Source organism: Chroicocephalus ridibundus, chromosome 1 (genome assembly GCF_963924245.1).
Source record: "Chroicocephalus ridibundus chromosome 1, bChrRid1.1, whole genome shotgun sequence".
Classification (NCBI taxonomy): Eukaryota; Metazoa; Chordata; class Aves; order Charadriiformes; family Laridae; genus Chroicocephalus; species Chroicocephalus ridibundus.
The window spans coordinates 168,777,255-168,799,982 of NC_086284.1; the positions used below are offsets into that span (position 1 = coordinate 168,777,255).

Below are 22,728 nucleotides of genomic sequence, written 5' to 3' on the forward strand. Positions count from 1 at the left end.
ACAGAAAGATAATTCACTAAAATGAAAAATTCCACATGCTCAGAAATAAAGACCTGGAGAGTTACAGTATCTCTGCAACCTCAGTTCATCCCTCACATTCATATGCCTTATAATACATTCTTCAGTCACAGGGTTCTCTACTAAATTTTTCCCTCAAAATTCCTCCCTCGTTCAGTGTACTGAGATTTGAGTATACACAAGCACACGTTTCAAAGAAGTAGCAGTTAAAAACAAAACTTATTTTTATTCTTCTAATGTTGCATTGCTTAATCATTTTGCAACCTTAGCCCAATGGTTGTTTACAACAATGGTGAGACCCCAAGACTGCCTTCTTTTCCCATTCAGCAGTGATTTTCTCTTGTCTAGTATTGTTCATCTGGAACATTAGAATTGTGTTGTCACTCTAATATACTTATACATCCAAACATGCTTCGCGTTTGCATTTGTGTTTTAGAAATTGGGTTATAAAGAGTTAGAAAAGATAAAAGGATAACACTTCTGATGATAACTTTAGGCAATTAAGAATTAATATATTCATTTAGAAACACTTTTGTCATGATTTTTCAGAAGCTGAACGCTGTGCACCGGAGGTCACCTCCAAAAACTTTGCCCGACTGTTTTACATGGGTCTAAGCACAGGTTCGGTTCTAAGAATGTTTGTTGCTCTTGACTTTCAATGGGCAAAAAGAAGAAATTCTTCAACTGATGAAAGTAAGGTGGAAGCCCAGACAAAGCAAGCTGCCTTGTATTAACTATGATATTATTCCACATAAGCATAATTGACTGAATTAACAAGCTTTTATTCATCGTAAATACAAGGTCACACAATGAAATTCATACCTGGTCTCTGGTCTTGTTCTTTGTCCACTCCGGATTGAAATATATTTTCAGGAAAACAAGTAATACAAATGTTACTTTACTCCCCAAATAATTTACTTCTATAGCCTCTAAAACACTGCATTGAACATTTCAAACATTTTATTCACTATGGAAGGTATTATATTCTGTATCTTTCGCTATCCCTCATTAAGCTGCAATTACTGTGCATATGGGATAAAATCTCCATGCAACAATACACTGTATTCGTTTTAGACTGGCTAGTACTGATGAAACTGAGGGTGTATGTACAATTGTACGTACAACCCATGACTTAACTGAAATGTCATGTTTCAGACATATATTAGTATTATCTTATGCAGTATTTTATTGAGTGATTGGAAACTGGAACGATTTAATGATTAATAACATTAATGATGGGAGCAACAAAATATACCATACCTGCTCTAGATTTGTGTTGAAAATCTTTGACTGGATAATAATTCTTTGAAAAATTTTTGATCCAAAGACTAGATCTAGAGGGAAGTTTTGAAATAGAAAAGCCAAAGTATTTGCCCAGGTGGCAGATGTGGAGGGATAAGGTTACTGTGGATACAAGTGCTGACAGTCAGTTTAAATATTAAAAACTGGAATACCATGAATAAAAGTATACTGGATGAATGCCTATCAAATGACCTTTCCAATATAAATACCAAATGGTATTTTCTCTGAAGGGGGAAAATACCTGCATCTTATTCACTGGAATCTTCAGCTCATGCTAAAACCAAATATATCTGCAGCTGGTTACAGCTCTTAAAATCTCTGAAATGATTGATAGCTTCTATTCTTCAGTAGCCACACTATTTAACAGCTTTTTCACTGCTTCAGGTATGCTCTCTCCAAACGGCTCCCCTTTTAATCACATAGAAAGCCCACTTCTTGAAGTAAGTTAAGATGGCGTTTATAAAGAAATAACAGTTCTTAGCTGCTATGCTGCATTAGGATAAAAGATTGCACAATACCGAGTTGGTTTTTAGCCTTGATCCATTTTTAAATATAGTATGAATATTATAGTTCTGTTAGCTTCTCTGAACTCCCTAGGCATCCCTCTTGTTGCCAGAAAAGAATTATAAATTGACAATCCAAGTTATTTTATTTTATTTCATTTTCCATCTCTCTTGGAATTTGGAAATGTGTCTATTCTGTCCGTGAACTTTTTATTTTCTGACATTCTGATTTTTTAAGTACTTGTTTTATTGCCTGTAGAAATAGTAGGTCTTCACTTTCTGCCCAGAAAAATAACTTTATGCAGCAAGAGTGGAATATTATGCCAAAGAACCCAGATACAGACAAATCTTTGATTCCCTTTAATAACAGGCTTTTTGTCAGCAAATTCTGCTCTCCCTGCTTGTATGGTTTGATTTCTCTCTGCCTCTTCACTCTGCTATGAATATAATAGCATCTTGCTTCATATATGCATTTGTTTAAAATGCATGCTGATTCCCTTCCTTCTTGAACAGTAAGAAAGGGAGACTCGAGGGAAAGAGAATAAAGAAAACACTTACTAGCACATGCAGAAGAAGCCTAGTCCATGGAGAATGCATAGGACAATATATCTAAGGGTCTTTTCTGAGGTCAGCCTTTGATTTGGATTATGAGTTTGGGGGAAGATGCTTCTCTATTTCCTTAATTATCTGACTAGGAAATTACATAATATTGCTGGCCCAAATACATAAAATCAAGAGAGAATCCTGGGATAGAAATACCTGTATATTAAGAGCTATCTTGTGGCCAGTTATCTGCTTATGTCTGTCCTTTGATAGTACGGGTTTCTAAGTACCTACAATTGCAAAGCAGTTTCTCAGAGGTACCCAGGTTGCCTGAGGAATCTCACTGAGTACCTTCAGTTAAGTTCTGAATAAATTCAGTGGCAATGATTGGACTCAGGCTAAAAATAGTGCAGGAAAATAAAACAAGTATTTAATACTTATTAATATTTTTATGGCCCAAACAGAATTAACCAGGAACATTTTCTGTGTATGTTAAATGTAATTTGTCATTATTTTAATCTTGAATTTCTGCATTTTATTGCTTCTATAACCCAAACTTATGGCAGAAACTGTTTCTTAGCATTCCTTATCTCTCCTGGAGCTATCTGGGTACCACTCTTCCTTTCTCTTTATTTCTGACGTTGTATCTGACCCTCTCCCAAAAAGTGCATCTGTGTTTCTGAGCACTCTCCCTCCCACATTACCCCTGCAGGCTGGACTCCTTTTCTCCATTTCATCTTTTCTCAGTAGAAATTACTGTGTGTCTTTTTTGTCTCCAAATCAAAAAGGGAGGGAGGGAGGAAGGAAGGAAGGAGGGAAGGAAGGAAGGAAGGAAGGAAGGAAGGAAGGAAGGAAGGAAGGAAGGAAGGAAGGAAGGAAGGAAGGAAGGAAGGAAGGAAGGGAGGGAGGGAGGGAGGGAGGGAGGGAGGGAGGGAGGGAGGGAGGGAGGGAGGGAGGGAGGGAGGGAGGGAGGGGAGGAATAAAAGAAAACAAAGAGGGGAATGGAGGAAATCTGCTTCACATCTACATTCTTTTACTGACTTAAAACATTTTAGGGAGCTTTGAACAAAAGCAGAGAGACATTTAACTGGATGCCTCTCAGAGAGATGTGCTTGTCACTCTTTGGAAGACAGCTCTGGTCCAACGGAGCTGATGCTGAGTGAGAGACAGTTTTCTTGGCTGGGCTTAAGCTGACTCCTTGTGGAAAGCTGACCATGCTCTCCAGCATGACTTATAGTACCGTATTGTTCAGATTTTTCTGTTTTCCAGGGTGTCAGGCTTCTGATTTACCTGGACAGCTAGCTACAAATTGTGACAAGCTCTTTTCTGATAAAGCTGTTGCATTGCGTGTGCAAGGGAAGAAGCAGAATTTGTTTTTGCTGAAATGTGAGTGCTCACAGCTAAAACTGCATTTGACTACAGTTGACCTTTGAATACCTATGTAGACAGATACTAAGTACTCATTGAAACGGAAGAAAACAATCCCTGCATTTAGGTACTGACAACCAACAGATTTAAAATAAAAATTAAAATCTGGCCCAAATTAGTCCTACTTTAATTCTTTATCTGTATCATGTGTATAACAATGCCACCTTGGCTTGAAGCAGTCTTATAAAATATATTAATTCCTGTTTTGGAGCTGTCTAATATTATTGCAATGAATGTCTAAAAAAAGTCATAAGAAAGTGAGTCATTCTTACTGGTGAAGTCTTCAATGGAAGACTATATATAAGACATGGACCCACACACAGAATGTTAAAGGCTAAAAAAAGAAATATTAGCTATCTTATTTTGTAAGTACCATCCATCCCCCTGCACTGAATTAATGGATTATTCAGAAATATAATTATACTGTGTGTATAATTCTATGATGCCATGTAGAATATGTATCCTGGGGTTCAGGGTGATAAGCCAGTGTTTAACAGTCTTCATTCTGGTATTTTGTAGCTTTGTGACTTTGCAACGTCCCTTTAATGTGTAGGGGGGATCAGCAGTTCTTATTTTGTCTGTTTTATTCATTGCAGTATCCCTTCCTGTTAAGAAGTTTTACTGAAATATGGAAATTATATCAAGTGAAGTTAACAGTCTCCCACAATCTTGTGTCACTAGATCAGGAGCCTACAGTTTTATTATCCAATTTGCTGGTAGTGCTGGTCTGGTTTGGACCCGATATTAGATGCAGAAGAAGTCAGTGAGACTCCCAAGTGTTCACCCGGACCATTAGGAGCATTTTTGTATCACAAAGAAAAGTTAAAATTAGAAGAAATTTGCTCACAAAGAAATCTGCAAAGCATCAGTAAAAGAACTGCCTGAATTTGGATAGGGGAAGGCCCCAAAGACTCCCTAAATGTTAGTTGTTGAATGCAGTATCTATGTAGAGAAAAGGGATTGGTGGAAACGCCCATCACAGTAGCATGAGGAAGAAGAGTGCCAGACGAGGGGGACTGACTTTCATGAAGGTTTCCTTATGACTGAGGGAAATGAAGTACTAGAGAGCCAGATTACTGGACTCTGCCAGTAGATATCCTAATGTGTACTTGGAAAATCAGCTTTGTAGCAACATTGCAGAATCCTTCCATAGTGTTTTGAGACTGGATCCATCTGCGTACATGTAATACTACCGTAAGAATATATCAAGCTGTCTTCTCATTAATTTTGAACATGTTAATACAGATTTTTAAGAAAACACAGCACGTCTGTGGGAAGAATAATCGGCCCCTCAAACAAAAAACAGAACAAGTTTACCTTTATATAGAAGATTCTTGAAACCAAGTACTATTTGCTAGGCAGAACGGACAGTTCAAAGGGCTGTATCAAGATGCTAAGACCGTCTGTATGAGACCAATATGTGACTTTAAGTTTCACAGCTAGTACTTGCTTTAGCTGGAGACAAGTTACATAGTTCTGTTTCGGAGAACAGACTTCAAATGTGTGGATCTTTTTCTTATATTCACTGGTAATAAAAGATTATGCCTTCCATTATATATGCAAGTAATTTATGGATAAGTGTAAAAATGTCATGTTGTGTGAGTATTTGTAACTTCTGACTACTCAGTTATGGGCAGAAAACACAAAACTATGGTAGTCTAATTACTGCTTTAGTGTTGTATCTGATACATACAATACAAGAATATTTGCAAAAGAGTGAAAAATGTGTAAGTAAAGCAGAGAATGTGAACAGAAAGAAAGGTCACAGTATTAGAACTATATCTGAATACAATACGTGGGTTGGGAATAAGTTACACAGGGAGAAGAAAGAGCTATGAAGGGAGGAAGGGAACAGAAAGTAGACAGTTTACTGTCTGGCTCAGACAGCCCAAAATCTGATTTTGCATTTGTTTGTTTATATATTGAATGTGTTTGCTTATTTTTAAATTTCAGAATTATAAATGTTGTTGTTCAATGGCAAGATACTTAAAAAATGTGGGCAAACTATTTTGATGACTGTGGTAATTAATATTTTATATGAGATCCAGTCAATAGCTACACGGGTTTTTTTATAGGTTCTGGGCAACAGTTGCTGTATTATTGGTGACATAGCTAGACCATGCTACATGAAATGCTACTGTTTAATGTTAAAAATATGTTTTCATGGGTTGACACAGAAATATTAAGAAATGCAGCAATCAGTGAATCACTCCAGAGTGCACTTCTCATGCATCAGTGGCTACCCAGTTGTTTTCTAAAATGGAACCTTTAATTTTTAGATAAAGTTGGCATAAAGGGAATGTCTTTCCCTCGTTCATTGGACTCATTGTCCAGTTATACCTTGTTCAAGTGTTTTAGGGATCAGTAAAGGACAGAGAGTGAAATATGCCCTTTATGCATAGAATGGATACCATCCAGAGGGACCTTGACAGGCTTGAGAAGCAGGCCCACGTGAACCTGATGCAGTTCAGCAAGGCCAAGTGCAAGGTCCTGCACCTGGGTTGGGGCAATCAATATCAGTCCAGAACAGGGGAGCAATCAATTAAGAGCAGCACTACAGAGAGGGACGTGAGGATACTGATGGATGAAAAATTGGATATGAGCCGTCAATGTGCACTTGCAGCCTGGAAAGCCAATTGTACCCTGGGCTGCATCAAAAAAAGTGTGGCCAGCAACTGGAGGGAGGTGATTTTCCCCTTCTACTCCACTTTGGTGAGACCCTACCTGGAGTACTGTGTCCAGCTCTGGGTTCGCCAGCACAAGGAAGCCATGGACCTGTTAAAGCAGGTCCAGAGGAGGGCCATCAAAATGATCAGAGGGCTGGAACACCTCTCCACTGAGCACAGGCTGAGAGAGTTGGGGTTGTTCAACCTGGAGAACAGAAGGCTGCAAGGAGACCTTTTTGCGGCCTTCCAATATATAAAGGGGGACTATAGGAAAAATGGAGACAGACTTTGTATCAAGGCGTGTAGTGACAGAACAAGGGGCAATGGTTTTAAACTGAGGGTAGGTTCAGATTGGACATAAGGAAGAACTTTTTTTACAATGAGGTTCGTGGGACACTGGAAAAGGTTCCCAGAGAGGTTGTGGATGACCCATCCCTGCAAGTATTCAAGATCAGGTTGGATGGGATTTTGAGCAACGTGAAAGCTGTCCCTACCTATGGCAGGGGGATTAGACTAGACAATCTTTGAAGATCCCTTCTCACCCAAACCATTCTGTGATTCTGGTGCTATGATTCTAAGTATCCTTTCTTCCATGCACTGTACAAGTTTGGACCTGTCATTATAACACACTTTTGAAGGGACTGGTCTTATTTTGATTCTTGTGGAATATATCATCCCAAAGTTAATTCGTAAGAAGACTAGTCCGGGGCTTCTGCCATCTCTGCAACATATAAAAAGAAATAAGCTTTGCAGCGCAGGGATGATTTGCTGCAATCTAGAAAAAGGGTGGTAAATCAGTTTCCTCCAAATGCTAAAGAGCAGCTGAGTCTTATGTATCCGTTGAAATCTATGGTGGATTTGTATTTAGCGAAATCAGGTTTTCTGCCTGCTGTATATCCAGCACTCAGTCTCTAGTGTAGCTAAATGCCCATATGGTTAACTTTAAATTAGCCCAAAAATGAGAGTGAAAAAAAATAAAATTATATAAGACAAATTATTTATATATTTTTCTTTTCTGGGCAGTTTTGGCCAATAGCAGAGACACTGAACCAATGAGTAAGGGAGACCTTTGATCTCACCTAGTATGGTCATACTGATGATTCTTGAGAACTACAGCCTCGATTCAGATTCTCTAGCATGTTTCTCAGGACCAGCGTCTGCTCGGTGCTGAACATAGGCTTCATGGTGCAAAGCAGTCATTCTTGAAGTTGCTACGTCCATCCTAATATGATGCTGTAGTCCACACGTGACACATGAGGTGACCAGTGGACCGATAACTAATCCTCCTGCATGAGAATAGGGAAACGCATCTCCCAAGTTGTTTCCGAGAACAATAGCACCGTGTAGTGACATAAAGCACATGGGATCACATCACAGCGATCTACTGGTTGCCGTGGTGACGGGAGTGGGCCCACAAAGCCAGCCGCCCGGCTGCTGAATTGGAAGGGATAAGAAAAACACAGCCCACTTCCCATGCAAAATGAATTACAAGAACAAGCAAAGGAAGAAAAGAAAATTGTCAACCCTTAATCAAATGTTCTCTTATTTTTAGTAAGGGTTCAAAGAAAATGGAGGCCATCTCTGCATACCTCTTGGGCTTCAGGGACCTGGCTAGTAATATCTCTGTACATACTGTAGAAATAAATCACAAGGGTTTGTATAAGAAAAATCACATGTAACAGAAATCTCATCTGTGTGCAGTGGGAGATGACAATACCTTATTCAATCCTGCTATTCATTCTGCCTGCCTTAGCAAGCAAAATCTGTAGGAATATGTTAAAAGGGGTCTCAGCATAACGACTGTATTTAGCAGGCAAGCCTGACTGCGTATTTTGCCTGTACCCTTTTAATTTTCACCTAGAGAAAGTTAGTATATTCCAGTTCCTTATTAGCTTACAAGCTCTCTACCTTTTACCCTTGCTTCGCCACTGCAGATCAAAAGCAGCATGGTGGAACATGAAACACGTTTAAACATAACAAATCAGTGACGCATAGCAAACCATTCATTTTCCAGTATTTCTCTTTTTTTGGGAGCTGCTTCATATTTTATTATATTTAGTAATCTTAAACAAAGCGGCGAGTTCAGTTCACCTGACAGCCTCCAATTCCTAGCAGCTAGGTCCTGAAAATGGTTTGGGCATCTGCAGGTTAGGCGGTGCCTTCATTCTGCAGTGCACAGAATGGGCGCCAAACAGCGAGGTGAGGCCTCCAAGACCACATTAAAAATGCAGTTAGCTGCAGCCATGGTGAGCATCGCCACGCTTCCCTTTACGGTTCCCGTCTCTGGGAGCAGGATCCCTACAATTGAACTAGGCACACAAGACCCTGCATAACTTAATAGGAAGAGAAAGGCAATTAAGAAAGGGGCTTGCCATGCTAAGCAGAGGAAGCCGTAAGATGGTCCAAAGCAGGAGTTATATCTGAAAGTTTTGCCTCCCTTTGCAGCCCTGCATTAGATGCCATTTGGAGGCTGGATTTCCTGTGCTGCTTCCTGGATCTTTACATCCAAGTGGTCCCTTTGGATGAGGACAGCTGGCTCGCTGTTTTCTTTCAAATTACAGTATGCACCAGAAGCATGAGTTTGTAGCTCAGAAGTTAGGATACTTGGTTGAAAGAAATAAAAAGTCGTGAATTTTTAGCTTTTTCTCTGCTTTTTATATTTGTCAGTCACTAGGTGTAAACCAGAAACATTTCTAGCAACAGCACAAGAAGATTGATTTACCACAGCCAGCTGTGACTGGTCTAAAGGATAATATTCCTTTCTGGCTTCCTGACTAAACTTCACAGCAATTTGGTTTCAGCAGGAGCAGTGGACGATTCTTCCTCAATCCCAGATTGCACTTTCCAATCAGTTGTTGCATAGCTTTCTCTCTTTTTGGGAAATTCGAGTTTGAGAAAGACACGTGAATCTGATCTCCTGCCTTCTGTGTGAATCCTCTAATGGCTGGGCTGTGCTATGAGGAAGAAAGATAAAGCCATTCCTTCCTCCTCCCGTAACATTTTTAAGAAAGAGCAGTCACCAGTTCACGCCATGCTCCTGGGTTTCTGCCGTGGGCATGCTCTGAGATTTCCTACCAGATCAAGCTCTGATGACATCTGAGAGGAGGGCCTACTTCCCAGACTCGCTCCAAGGTCTGACGTGTTTTCACAGCTGCGCTGTCTGCTCAGAACAGAGGGCTCAATCACCGGGCAGCCCAGAGGAAAAGCTGCGGGGGTGAGAAGGGTTCATCTGCAGGCAGGAGATGACAAAGGCTCTTCCAAGACCTCAGTCATAACTTTAGGGCATAAGTGCGTGAAGACTTAAGTGTTTTCTTGAGTGTGTGTTTTCCTTGCTGCTATTTCACAAACGCTTTCTGTGAATAATCTATTTTTAAGACATGGATCCTGCCCAGAATTTTACAGTCTTTGACTCTGCATTTTGTACTCTCCGGGCTGATTTGGGTGGCTCACAATTTAAACAGCATGACTAGGGTTGATAAAAATGTGAGGAAGGAGATACTTCTGTGAGACATTCTGGGAGGTGAACAGAGTTTTTACATTTATTACAAAAACACCAGTGTTAGCTCCAAGGTTAAACAGAACTCCATGTTTCATGCAAAGCAGGTATTCAGCATTTTTGTTATAGCTGAAAATACCATGTTTGTCCCTTCCTACACTTCCCAAACTTACACACTTATTGGAGAAAGGAATATTTTTCTGAGAATCTAGTCTGTTAATTAGCTCACAGTAATATTGATTTTAAAGTGGGTCCTTTGAGAAATTTAGCATCTAAGCTAACTAGCATTTATCTCAAGTAATCTGAATAATGGTACAATATAGACTCTCTGGAATTTTCATTACTCAAATGAAGTGAAATTATCTTCACAATATACTTTCAAGACATTAAGATGTAATTTAGGTAAGTATTAATAATTATTTTATTGAATTGTTATGACTAAATAGGCAGACAGAGTTGGGTCAACAGCGTTAGTAATTAAGTGGGCCAAGTGCGACATCAGAGGTAATTTTTTCAATTGCCACCTTATCTGTGCAGCTAATTTGCATGTGACAATTGTGTTGGTTGTAATGAATCAGTGCTACAAGGGAGAGGGGATAAAAATAGCAGAAAGTCTTCCTACAAGGATCCTTGTCCCAGCTATCAGTATTGTTTAATTATCACTATATTTTAATTAACTATTACTGTTATGTGAAAGGTCTGAGACTATATGTTCATTTGAATATTAATATTTGAAAAGCTTTTGATGGCACTGGTTACTTCAGATTCACTTCTGGAAGAGGTGAATACAAACCAGAGAGAGATCATTAAAGCATAGGTAGAGTGGGACTCGGGGTCTGTTGGGACTCCTTTTTAAACTGACCCTACTTACATCACCTTCTATCTTTGTGCATAGTTTGCAAATTAGGGCTCTGAATTGCTACCATCCCACTCTTATCTAAGAGTTAAACAGCCTTTTTTCAGTTAAAATTTCAATAGCAGTTTATTATTACTTCATGATGAAATGACAGTAACATGCAAAACTTTCTTCCAGTTTTCTCTTTGTTTTTTGTGGGGTTTTTAATTGCTAAGAAAGGCATAACTGTAAAGACTGACAATAGAGCAAGGTGAGGATTGAGAATGAGTATCAGTATCAGTAGTTTAAAAGCAAAATGATTTTGGAAGAATGTTATCAAATGCTTATTTTGCAACATGCTCGGTTCTTTTTTCCTAACGTATTTTATAATCAATCTGTTTCCCCCAGGGCAAAATTTCGTGCTTCTGCAGGGGATTTTTCTAACAGAGTCTTGTCAGGTTTGTAGGTGAAATAACAATTTCTGCAGTATCTCCAGGAATCCGATAAATCTTTCTGACCTGAAAGTACAAGTTAGGCATTTCACTCAATAATCTTTCTTACAGATCTTGTTTTCATGTTAACAGTGGCAATACTAGTGAGAGGCAACCTTTTCACTCATACTGAAGCTTGCTAAGTTCTGGTTGTTTGCCAGTTCTTGTTTGGAAATGAAACATGTGACACATTGCCTGAAATTTTTGCACTAATAAGAGGCAGTGTTCATTATTGAAAGCTACATTTCTCTAGTTATTTCGTGCAAGTCTCTAAGAAATAAACTCTTCTACCTTGTGGAAAAGCTATGTTGTGGTAAAAATTTATAAACCTTCTGGCATATTATTTAGACAATGAAAAAGAAAAGTCCTGGTTATTCAGTGTGTCCTTAACCGCATTGTGAGATGTCTCCAATTTGTTTGCAGCCTGAGGGCGGTCTAGATGTCAACTATTTCAAGGGGATGCAGTTTGGAAGGATATTAGGACTAGGTGGGTGAGAAGCAAAGCAATTCAGACTGAGCAGGGGGCTGGTTTAAGTGAGCTGTTGAGGATGTGCTTCATAACAGTCCTCGTTCCCATTGGTACCAGATGCATGCTCCCTTTCCAGTTATGCATTTGGGGTGAAAGGGGTAAGAAAGAATAGAGCTCTTTGATGCTGTTGGTCTCAGTTTTCTCTGACTTCAGTCTCCAAGCATAAATAATAGAAGAGCAGTCCCATCTGCTTCTGCCCTGCTCCCACTTCTTTTATCTGAGTGGCAGGAATGATGGTGCTCTCAGACACTCCAGATAAGTGTACCACCTCCCATATTCTCTTTTTTCCTTTGTGTGCCAGGTCATATTTCCAGCAGCCCTGTAAGCCCAAGTATGAGGGCTTAACAGGGCAAGTCCTGTTGCCCCAACTCTATTCAGATCCCCCCAGCTGTGCTCCTGCAGTGTCCTGTCTCAGTCAGCCAAGGTGAAATTCAGTGCAATACACATTGGTAAAGATACTGGCGAGGCACTTTGAACACCCACCAGGCCTTGTCTGTGATACGCATACACCATGATCCAACTTATTGCTGTGTGTTAGGTGCCACCTATACCAGCTCTTCACAGTCCCTACTGATCTCATTATGTTGATGGTGTGGCACCCACTACATGGGTGGCTGAGAGAGGGCAAAGAAGAGCATAAAGCGCTGCCCATGCAACAAGAGTGATGCAAGCACCGGTGCTGCCCCATCAACACTGTGCTCACCTCAGAAATCATCCTTCCCTTACCCACACCAACCCTGTTCTTGGGTAAACCAATTTTCAATACACGAGAAGCATCAAAAAGTTACCAGAAGTTATTGCCACTTCCAGTAGTACTTGGCATCTCCAGCTGAACTTGATCTCAATAATGGCTGCACAGCAAATGCATTCAACTCCACCTGGTGAGCAGCAGCTCTTACAGAGCTTTGGGCACCAGATTTACTACTTTTCCTCCTCTAGCTGATATAGCTGAGCATAGAAAAAAGCTGGTTTAGTTGGCATTGCCAGCCTATAGCCAGAACTCTCCCGAATCTTCTATTTCTTACATAACAATGTTTTCTTTTGTAAGGCAGAAAAAAGCTTTAAATGCAAAAGTAATTTTTTCTTTCTTTTTTTTCAGTCAGTTTTTACTCTGTTTACATAAAGTGATGCATATTCATTTACCTCCCCATTGAGGTTTTTTTTCCCAGAACTTTGCAATGAATATCTATGAAACCTCTCTCCAACCTTTATCGGGTTTTCAGTCTATCAACCAAGGTGAAGAACAAAAATAAGACCAAAAAGCGTATGCAGGTGGTTTATCCCCCACAAGCCTTCTCTTCCAACTTCAGTGGTTAAGTTTTCAGATAAGTCTAGTGATGTATCTGCCAGCTGTTTTAAAGCTTCTGTACCATTTAAATTCAGTGACAGAACCAGGCATTGGAATTTTTCACCATGGATCTCCAGCACAGAAAATATATGAAGGACGATTAAAAACATAGGTACAAGAAGGGGGCAATGAGAAACATACAGTCATTCCTGCCATCAAATCATACCATAGAATCATAGAATGGTTAGAGTTGGAAGGGACCTTTAAAATCATCCAGTTCCATCTCCCTGCCATAGACAGGGACACCTTCCACTAGACCAGGCTGCTCAAAGCCCCATCCAGCCTGGCCTTGAACACTTCCAGGGATGGGGCATCCACAACTTCCCTGGGCAACCGGTTCCAGTGCCTCACCACCCACAGAGTAAAGAATTTCTTCCTAATATCTCATCTAAATTCTAATATGTTCTTCTAATCACCATATTTTATTATCTTCAGGGACAGATCTTCAAAGTGCTTTTGTTCCTGCAGGATGTAGAATGCATATTGGTCTTTTTTTATTTTAAGAATCTTGAAAGTTGTTCTCTTTTGATAGTAAATGAAGTTGTCTACAAGCTTATGAATCTTCTGCTTTGATTGGATTTTAGAGGTTCTTTGAGCTGTTTAATGTATTAAATTTAGGCTATTATTAATACAGAGAGTAATTTTTTGCTATAAATCTGACATACTCCAGATTAAATTCTTTTCTGAACATTCCATATACGTCTATCTGTACTTACATATATTTGAAATCTAGTATAAAGGTCTAATCCAGCATTTTTGGGAAAGACTGTATTAACTTCAGGTGGAGAGTGCCAGAGGTGATTTTGTGTGGAACAACCCAAACAAATGCCAGTAAAATCTTTATCTCATTGTGTACCATTATGCATTTCATTCTGAACTTATTTATATGAACTATCTCAGATTTTGGCAAAATTTCAGGGTTTTTAAATTGTTTTTCATATGCCTCCAGTCTCCCACATGCAGAGTCTTTTTTCCTTCCTTCTCGAGCCCAACTGTTCTGTGAAACTACTGCCTTCTTACTCAGGAGATTGGCTTCCTGTATGTGCTTACAGGGAAAAAAATGGTATTCCTGAGAGCTGTGCAGAACCACAAATCCCGGGTGGGGTCAGCTACACTCTTTCCTAACTGGAATCTCAGAAGCAGGATCTTTCTAATTCATAAGTAAGGCTATCTCTTATGTGGCTGAGGAAGCTGGGATTATTTAGCTTAGAGAAAAGGAGGCTCAGGGGAGACCTTATCGCTCTCTACAACTGCCTGAAAGGAGGTTATAGAGAGGTGGGTGTCAGTCTTTTCTCCCAAGTGACAGGCGATAGGACAACAGGAAACAGCCTCAAGTTGCGCCAGGGGAGGTTTAGATTGGATATTAGGAAAAATTTCTTCACCAAAAGGGTTATTAAGCATTGGAACAGGCTGCCCAGGGAAGTGGTTGAGTCACCACCCCTGGAGGTATTTAAAAGACGGGCAGACATAGTGCTTAGAGATACGGTTTAGTGATGGGTTTTGTCAGTTAGGTTGATGGTTGGACTAGATGATCTCAAAGGTCCCTTCCAACCTCGGCAATTCTATGATTCTGTGATTAACAAGGCAGAATTTCAACAGTGTAAACTGAAGTGAGCGAGATCTGCATCTGTCCTAGTCTAAGCAATTTTGATACATTCTTACTGCTTTAATTCCGAGAAGTTTTCTTTCCAACTAAGTTTTCCTGTAGACTTAAGAAACTGCAATATCACAAAGCCTCTTATGTTTTTATGACATAATTAAAGCATAATAACCCCAGTAGAGATTGCTGTCCCATATCTCCTGTTACAAGAACCTGGTTTGTATATAAACATATTAAAGTTAAGTCTTTGGATTCAAATTCTCTAGGTGTCTACTAGAATAATTTATTTTTGGTGGATGTTTCAGCTAGTATAGCTCAGCTATTTTTAAGGCTGAAATAATGTGAAAAGACACTCTTGCATTCATATTCATTTTAATAACATTTACCATGTCACCTCTGTAAAGTTAATTGAGGTTAAATTTGGCCCATCTTATAATAATGGTGTGCATGGCAGCTAAGAAGAGGGAGAGAATTTCTCCTCTTGCTTCTGATCTGCCACGGAAGGAAGTTAGGTTTTCCTCACTCTCAACATAGAAGCCTGTGGAAGGAGACTGGAGGAGCGCAAGAAGAGTGATCAGGTAAAAAAAGCATCAAGGACTGGGATTAAGGGGAGAACAGGAGGAGACACCAGGGAGATCGGAATAGGGGGTACTGTTTTGTTCTCTTTACAGGGTGTCTGCAAAGCAGACAGCAACTTTCTACTATCAGTTTACTCCTCTATGTTAAGCAGTACTGGATTATACTGAGTATCTAAAGTTTCCTGGTTTGCTCTTGTGGAAAGATGAAGAGCTGGTTTAGCTCCATGGCAGGAGACAATGAAGTCTGTTTTACAGGAGAGATGACTGTCTGCTGCTGTTGATGCTGATGGTAACACACAGCAAAAGCTCCAGAACCTGAGCACGTTGAAAGACCAGATTGTTGCCTTCTTAGACTGGGGACAAGGAGGCAACATGAATTCCAGGCTTCCCTGAATTTTAAATATTTAATTTTGTAACCTTGACATACTTTAAAAAACATGTAATACCAACTGCAAAGAAACAAAATATGTGAATAATATATAAGAAAAAAAATAGTAAAGAATTAATAAAATAATGCATTCTCTGCTATGCAGCAACTATGTGCACGTAGACCGTGTTTTTCCTGTGCCTAAGTGTCAGTTGAATTGGGTTTTAAACATCGCAGTATTTGAAGCTGGATGCCAAGGTTACTGACACCAGTAAACAGTGTGTAGTAGCTCAGTGATGAGTACACCATGATTATGCGTAAACATCATGCAGCAATGAAAGGTGAAATCTGAAAAACAGTGAAATGAAGTGAAAGCAATAGCTGTAAACAAAATAGCTGCATTTATTAAAATGAATGAAAATGTATAGCCTTTGTTTTGGACTGGATCCTCAGTTGGCTCAGTTTCCTTAAACTCATTTCTGCTAGCTATTTCCAGCAGCTGGAGAATCCAGACCAAAAATGGAAGGTTTTTTTTCCCCAGTTCTTCCTGTAAGTTTACAGCCACCTTTAGGTTATTTGAAGGAGAAAGGAAGAATGGGGAAATTATATTTTGTATGTGTTTACCAAGGAGATGAAGGGGGCATTAACCCCATCTCATGACTATCGCTGTTTGCACAGCCTGTGCTGCATTCACTCTTACACCCTGAGATCTACTTAAACGGGCGTCATTGCACAGCTTCTCTCTTTAGAGCAGGTCTCTGCCTGCTCCTGTTCTGAATGCTGCACACAAATTCTTTCAGGATATGATCTGCAGACTTGTAGTCTTAAATCATACCACTTACTGTGAAATATAATTTTAAATGTAATAGCTCTGCAAAGTTTCCATGATTGCCTTAAAAAGACCTCCCCTAGATTTTGCAGGATACTCTGCAGAGTAGCACTTGAGAGTCCTCAAGAGTACATCTGTAAACTAATCAGTCCATCTGAAAAGATTGAAGATTTAGCAGCTGAACAGGGTGAAGTATTGCTTATTCCAGTGTGTTTTTTGAAAGCAAGCTATGTTGCTGTGGGCCAGGAGATTTGATATTCAGAAAGAATTCATATCCATTATCAAGCCCTGATTCAGCAAAGTATTTAAGATGTTTTGTTATGCGCCTATTAGCATTTGATTTTGCTGCTGCCTAAGAGCTCTACTGAGTCAGAAGCAGCAAGCTAAATGGAAAGGTGGAGATGAAGTTTTTCATGGATTTGCTCACATAACAGCCTGTTTCATGATGATGTTAAATGAGTACAAAAAATAAGAATTCTTGCCTCTGCAAATTAATGTCATGAGACTCCAACAGGGGTAAGAGTTCAAGACAGGTCATCTGTTTTTTCCAGCTTCTGTTTGCAATTGTAATAGTTGGAATCTGCTTTTTTTTAAAATGGAAAAAAAAAAAAAACAACGCACTGTGTTTTTGTCTACCCTGTGTTTTAAACTACCGAGAAATGGGGTAATCTAAAAAAGCAATACAAGATTGCCAGCCTACTTAGAACCATCTTGATTTGATCCCTGTCTGCAATTCCTTTTTTAAGCTACTGTTGTGCCTCCTATGATTCCCAATAGTCACTGCCACCTAATCAAGTACCTTGACCTTCAAATGCTGAACTTACTACGTAGGTTGTGTCAGACTCCTTCAACTTCACCCCGTATTGCCCACTCTTTTGATGAATTCCAAGATCGTCTTTTAGACGTCATATTATCATCTTATTTGTGTAGCCGTAGGTCCTCTCCTACTCCTAGCAACTCCCAAGAATAGACACATTGCATTGTGGAAGCTTATTTTATGGACGTTTGTGGGAACTTATTTGATGTATTGTTTGAATAGATGGTCTTTTTCAGCTGTTTGCATGCTAGGAGTTATTTGCCCTGCCCGCAAGCAGGGAGATAAGAGCAGTGACGGGTAAAGTTAGGACTGCACTGGTACAGTTGAATTCAGGGGGATGAGGGTTGTATGGGGGTTGTTGATACTACTCCCCCTCTTTGGTTTCTTCACCATTTTACTAGCAAAGAACTAAATAATTTTATCCTCATCCACTGTGCTTATCTTATTCTGTGTTAAGTACTTCCCAGTGTGGAGAAAAATTGAACATAATGTGTAGCTGGGTGAGCTAGGAGGGGAACGTAAAAAACAAAACAAAGAGTTTCTGAACATTTCTGTAGTCACGTCCTTGGTTCCAGTCAAATGAAGGAAGGCTCACATCTGGTATTTGGCTTCGGTGGGAGCTACAGTTTCTCCACTGGCAGTGCTGCCAGCAGTATAGTAATTGTCCATGCGCTTGAGCACCTTCCACCCTATTTTATTGTCACGAAAATGGATGGAATCATCGGTAATTTATGGTTCTGGTCAGATACTTTAAGTTAAGCAAAGTGTTCTCTTTTAAACACAACAGAAGGGCTTGTTTCCGGCTATTGAAGGCATCTGCTATTTTTTAATTTTTATTCTACTTTTTTTTCCATTTTTAGGGAAGCAACGTAATGGAAGACCAGGATCTCTTGGAAATAGGAATCCTTAACTCTGGACACAGACAGAGAATACTCCAAGCAATCCAGCTTCTCCCAAAGGTATAGTTTCTGTTATTATCCAAGTGAGGGAACTAACACCTACAGCTTTCACATTATTTAAGACACTTTTTTGAATGGAGATAAACGTAACTCTCTGCTGGTTTTGTAGACATGTTTTTTGCATATGCAACTGTGGCATAAAGTAATGTCATTGCATTGGACCCATTTTGTATAGATGTAATTGACAAACAAAGGAGAATAAAATCTACAATTTGAAGTGATGCCTCTTTAGAATTTATTTTGGTTATTTTTGGCTTTTAAATCTGTTTATAGACTGTTGTTACATATGTGTAAATAAGGCTGTCAATAAACCACAGATGTTTGTCTTTATATAGCAGTTGGCCTGGAAAAACTTTGCCCCTTATATAAGTATTCTTAAAAGCTTTCGTTGAAAGATTGTTTTCCTAATACCTGCCTTTCACGTAAGAGGTGGAGATTTCCTGCAGGCTTCATATTTGATTTATTGCCTTGTACATGAATTTCTCAGCTGTGGACAGAATAACTTGCAGTCATTTTTCCCATCATTTTTGGTGCTAGCTGATTAAAGTATAGATTTTAAAATCAGTAGTAGAAAGGGATGGTTCTTACATTTTGCATACCAGAATATATCCGTGGAGGCTTCTGCTAGCGTTCCAAACAATAGAGATAGTGGGCCTAGCATGAAAATTTACTATTTGGTTTTGGGAAGCTGTGTAAGGAGAATGAATGAGGAGTAGAGACCAGTAAGACTCAGAAGGCTGCCACATGTAATGCAGATGCTTTAGTGCGAGATACTAGGGCAGGAATAAAACTTGGTGTAGTGTGTGTGGAGTGCTCTGGGAGCAGCATGTGTGAAATAAATGTGGTAAACAGAGATTAGTCTGCTTGCATTTGATAACACTGGAGAATGAGAAGAGCTATTAAAGGGCTTTTCAGTCCAGAGCATGAGGCTGACATTGCTGGAAAAGGCTTTTTGGTGCATCGTGGTTTACTAGATAAGTTCTTATGGATCACTTGTAAAAGAGAACAAGGATTTCTTGATTTCTTTCGTGAAAAATGAGAAGTCATGAACAATTTCTGTATCTGGATGTGCTAGTCAATCCCTATATACTACAAGACGAATCTGTGGACTGAAATACCAAAGATTATTAAAGACAATAATGTTCCACATACCGTATTAGACAAGTGAGATAAATGGTACAAGTAGTAGGGTATATAAAAGTAGCGTGTGATGGATTACAATAGATATTTAGGGTTTAACTGTGAATTTATGAATTTTCCATCAATGCTATAATTCAAACAAAATTTTCTAATCTTAATTCCTGCTCTTTGCTGATGAAATATTTTTTCTGTTTTTCATACTTCTTAGATCAGCTTCTTTGTATTCTTGTTTAAATTGTTCAAAATTAATGAATGGATTTTTAATATATCATAATTTTAGTGCTATCTGTGCTCAGCAACTGGTGTTTAGGGAAACATTGTTAATAACATCTGCTTTTGGAGAGTATACTAATGCTGAGAGCCAGATTCTGTCATAAAACTCCAACTGAGGCCTTTTAAAAAATGTGCTTAATGTGAGAAAGGAGGGCATAACGAACATCTAGAGGTACTCTTGAAAGCAGTTGAGAACAAGCTGGTTATGCGGTTACATGGAAGAATCAACATCTTCTGAACCAAAGATGATAAAGTAGCACAGGATGGCTTGCAGCATGGGCTTGAATAAGCCTGAGGGAGTCTTCAGAAGCTTCCTGGTTGAGCTAGGAAAGAGTGCTTAAGGAGCAAGTTCTTAACGTGTCTTTGATGCAAGAACACGTGAAACCAAAGGCAGTCAAAAGCGGAAGCTGTGTATCCTATTTCTTCACTTAAATGGCTCAGAGTTTGCATAGTAAAAATACATAATTCCTATTCAAAACCCACACTTTTTGAAGGCACAGCTGTTGGAATGGTCATATACCTAATATGACCCACCCTTGCTGTATTCACAAGAGCTTGCTGAAAATCAAAAAACCTTTCACATCCTGCAAGGAGCCATGAAACATTTCTGTACATCTATTTGTTTGTTGATAAGTTCAGCTCTGTCATCCTGCATTCAAAATAGTGCATACTGTCTAAATATTTTAAGATCTCAAACCATAATTGGAGTCTCACTAATTTGAATCTCATTAGATAAAAATTCTTTTCATTTGTTTGTTTTGAATATGTACCTCTTTTCTGTTCCTCGTTTAATTTAAAACTTGATGACTCCTTGTGTTTTAGTACTTAATAGCATTGCTGATGATGTTATTTTTAGTTTTACTATTAATGTTTCCTGTCTTGTGATACTTTTTAACTCACAATTTGAGGTGGAAGTTAAGTGCTTTAAAAAACATCTAGGGAACAACACTTTGTTAGAGGCAAATACTCAGGCAGTATTGAATAAGCTTACAGGGTAAAAATCAAGCAACAAATCTATTGTTAAGGTTTTAAAAGTGTCTTTTTTAAAAGCTCTTTTTGTTATTCTCATCAATATTCATCTCTTCAGCCTGAAAATGTAACAGACATTTAGTGGCTGAAAAGAAAGACTGTCTTTTTTTACTTATAATTGCTGGCTTCCTAAAGAGTGATGAGTTTTTATATTTTAAATATCAGTAGCATGTTTAGGAACCACTTTCCAGAGCTTGAAGTAGTTTTAAATAGGAAAAACCCCACATACCTGTCCAAATGTAGATGAATTGATCATTGTAGTTTCTTATGCAGTGTTTAACCAGTATGAAAAGGTATGTTTACCCAGATTGCTCAAAATATTTTTCCCTGGTGATTCTGTATTTGAGGAGAACATTTCATAAGAGGGTAAACTGGTATGTTTGTAAGAGATTGACAGAGTTGGAGTCTTTCAGTTAGATTTATGCTTTTCAAAATACCTTTTATTTTTGTTGGATTAGAGCTAGTAGCCCAAATTCTTATCTTGCACTAATGTAATTTAAGTTATTCAAGTTTCACATTAATATTAACTAGAGCACTTTATGGCTTATTATTATTAGATAAGGTTAAGACACTCCAGTAGAAATATCATTTGTAAAGTTAACTCTCGGAATGGAAATATTTTATATGTGATGTCAGTCTTACAGCAACTTTCTTAGCAGCGTTTGATATTGCATTTAGGATTTTTTGTGTGAAAAGAATGAAATCAATAAATGTTTGGAGAAGGATTTTATATGTTTTATTAAAAGGAAGTTCAGCTGTGTCAAGAATAGAGGCAATGTCTAAAAAAGATACTGAAATTGCAAGTACAAGGGCTTAAGAAAAAAAATTAATATTGAGAAAGAAATTGTGTGCAGGATATGCTTAATTGACTAAAAAAGTAACAGCAGTCATGACATAACATTTTAGCCACAATTAAGTGACATAAGAATCCTAAGGAGCATTGTCAAGTTTTTTTGGTATCCAAAACCTCTGTGGAAGTGACTTCTCAATGGGTTCTTCAGAAACTAAAATGTTTTAGAAAATAAGAATTATCCTAGCTTATCTGAGAACTTAGCTATGAAAAAGGATTGGTTTTGTGTGGGATGCTCAGTGTATGGCTCCTTCTCCCAGCGCATAATGGGAACACATTCTCTCGTTTGACAGATGGAACAAAGATGTTAGCCGAAAGCGGCTTTCTCTTGGCTTCAGAGCTATTCTTAAAGTATGCAGCTTGTTCCTTCCTGCACAGACAGGTCTCAGCATAAAGCAAGTTTGGGAATCTTGTAGCAGTGTTGTGCAGGCAGCCAGCCTCTTTCCTGGGTGCTTTGCAGAACCAGACAAGAAGTAGGATATGAGCACATGCTCTCTGTGAGTAGTGTTACATGAGCAGGAAAGCTGTGCTTCCAAAAAGTGCTGGATCTATTACTCATACGTAACACTCTTTTGTGCAGACACAGTAAGTCTGGCATTTAGGAAAACAGAACTCCTGTGCATGTGCACATTAACTATGCTGCGTACGTATAACAGAAAAAGACCACATCATATGTTTGCTGTTGCTATTGGCTTAGACATCCTAGAGCTTAGCAAGCTAATTTGAATCCTGGTGTTTAATTCCCTCCCGTTCAGCACAGCTAAAAAGTAGATCATTCCAACTTCCATTCCTAAAGACTCTCCAAACTAGGAGATGCTGCAAACTGGTATCCTAACGTTTGTGACCCTTTCTGGCTATGACTCGTTGGTTTTTCATCTCACTGGAAGTGAAGATGAAAAACAGAATTCAAAGGAGGTAGAAAAACAGAATTCAAATTCTACCTTCCTGTTTTTCCTTCTTCTAATGCCTCTGGTAATTATTTTCCTGGTTTGGAAGGAGGCCACTCACCTGCTCATTACAGTGCTTATAAGACCTTTAACCATAAGGACAGAAAAAGTGTTAGAATCCAGCATAACACATGAATTTTTCGACTCTGAAAAGCAAAGGTGTAGTCGACGTTATTTAAG

General features: G+C 38.9%; 1 protein-coding gene across 8 annotated transcripts in view; it reads left to right on the forward strand.

The window, feature by feature from the left end:
* ANKS1B (ankyrin repeat and sterile alpha motif domain containing 1B) overlaps window positions 1–22,728 on the forward strand; it is a 448,571-nt gene that overhangs the window by 259,058 nt on the left and 166,785 nt on the right. For all 8 annotated transcript variants that reach the window (XM_063322734.1, XM_063322727.1, XM_063322733.1 and 5 more), the window contains one exon: window positions 18,211–18,309. In XM_063322734.1, the coding sequence (XP_063178804.1) occupies window positions 18,211–18,309 (99 nt within the window). The remainder of the gene's footprint in view (window positions 1–18,210; window positions 18,310–22,728) is intronic.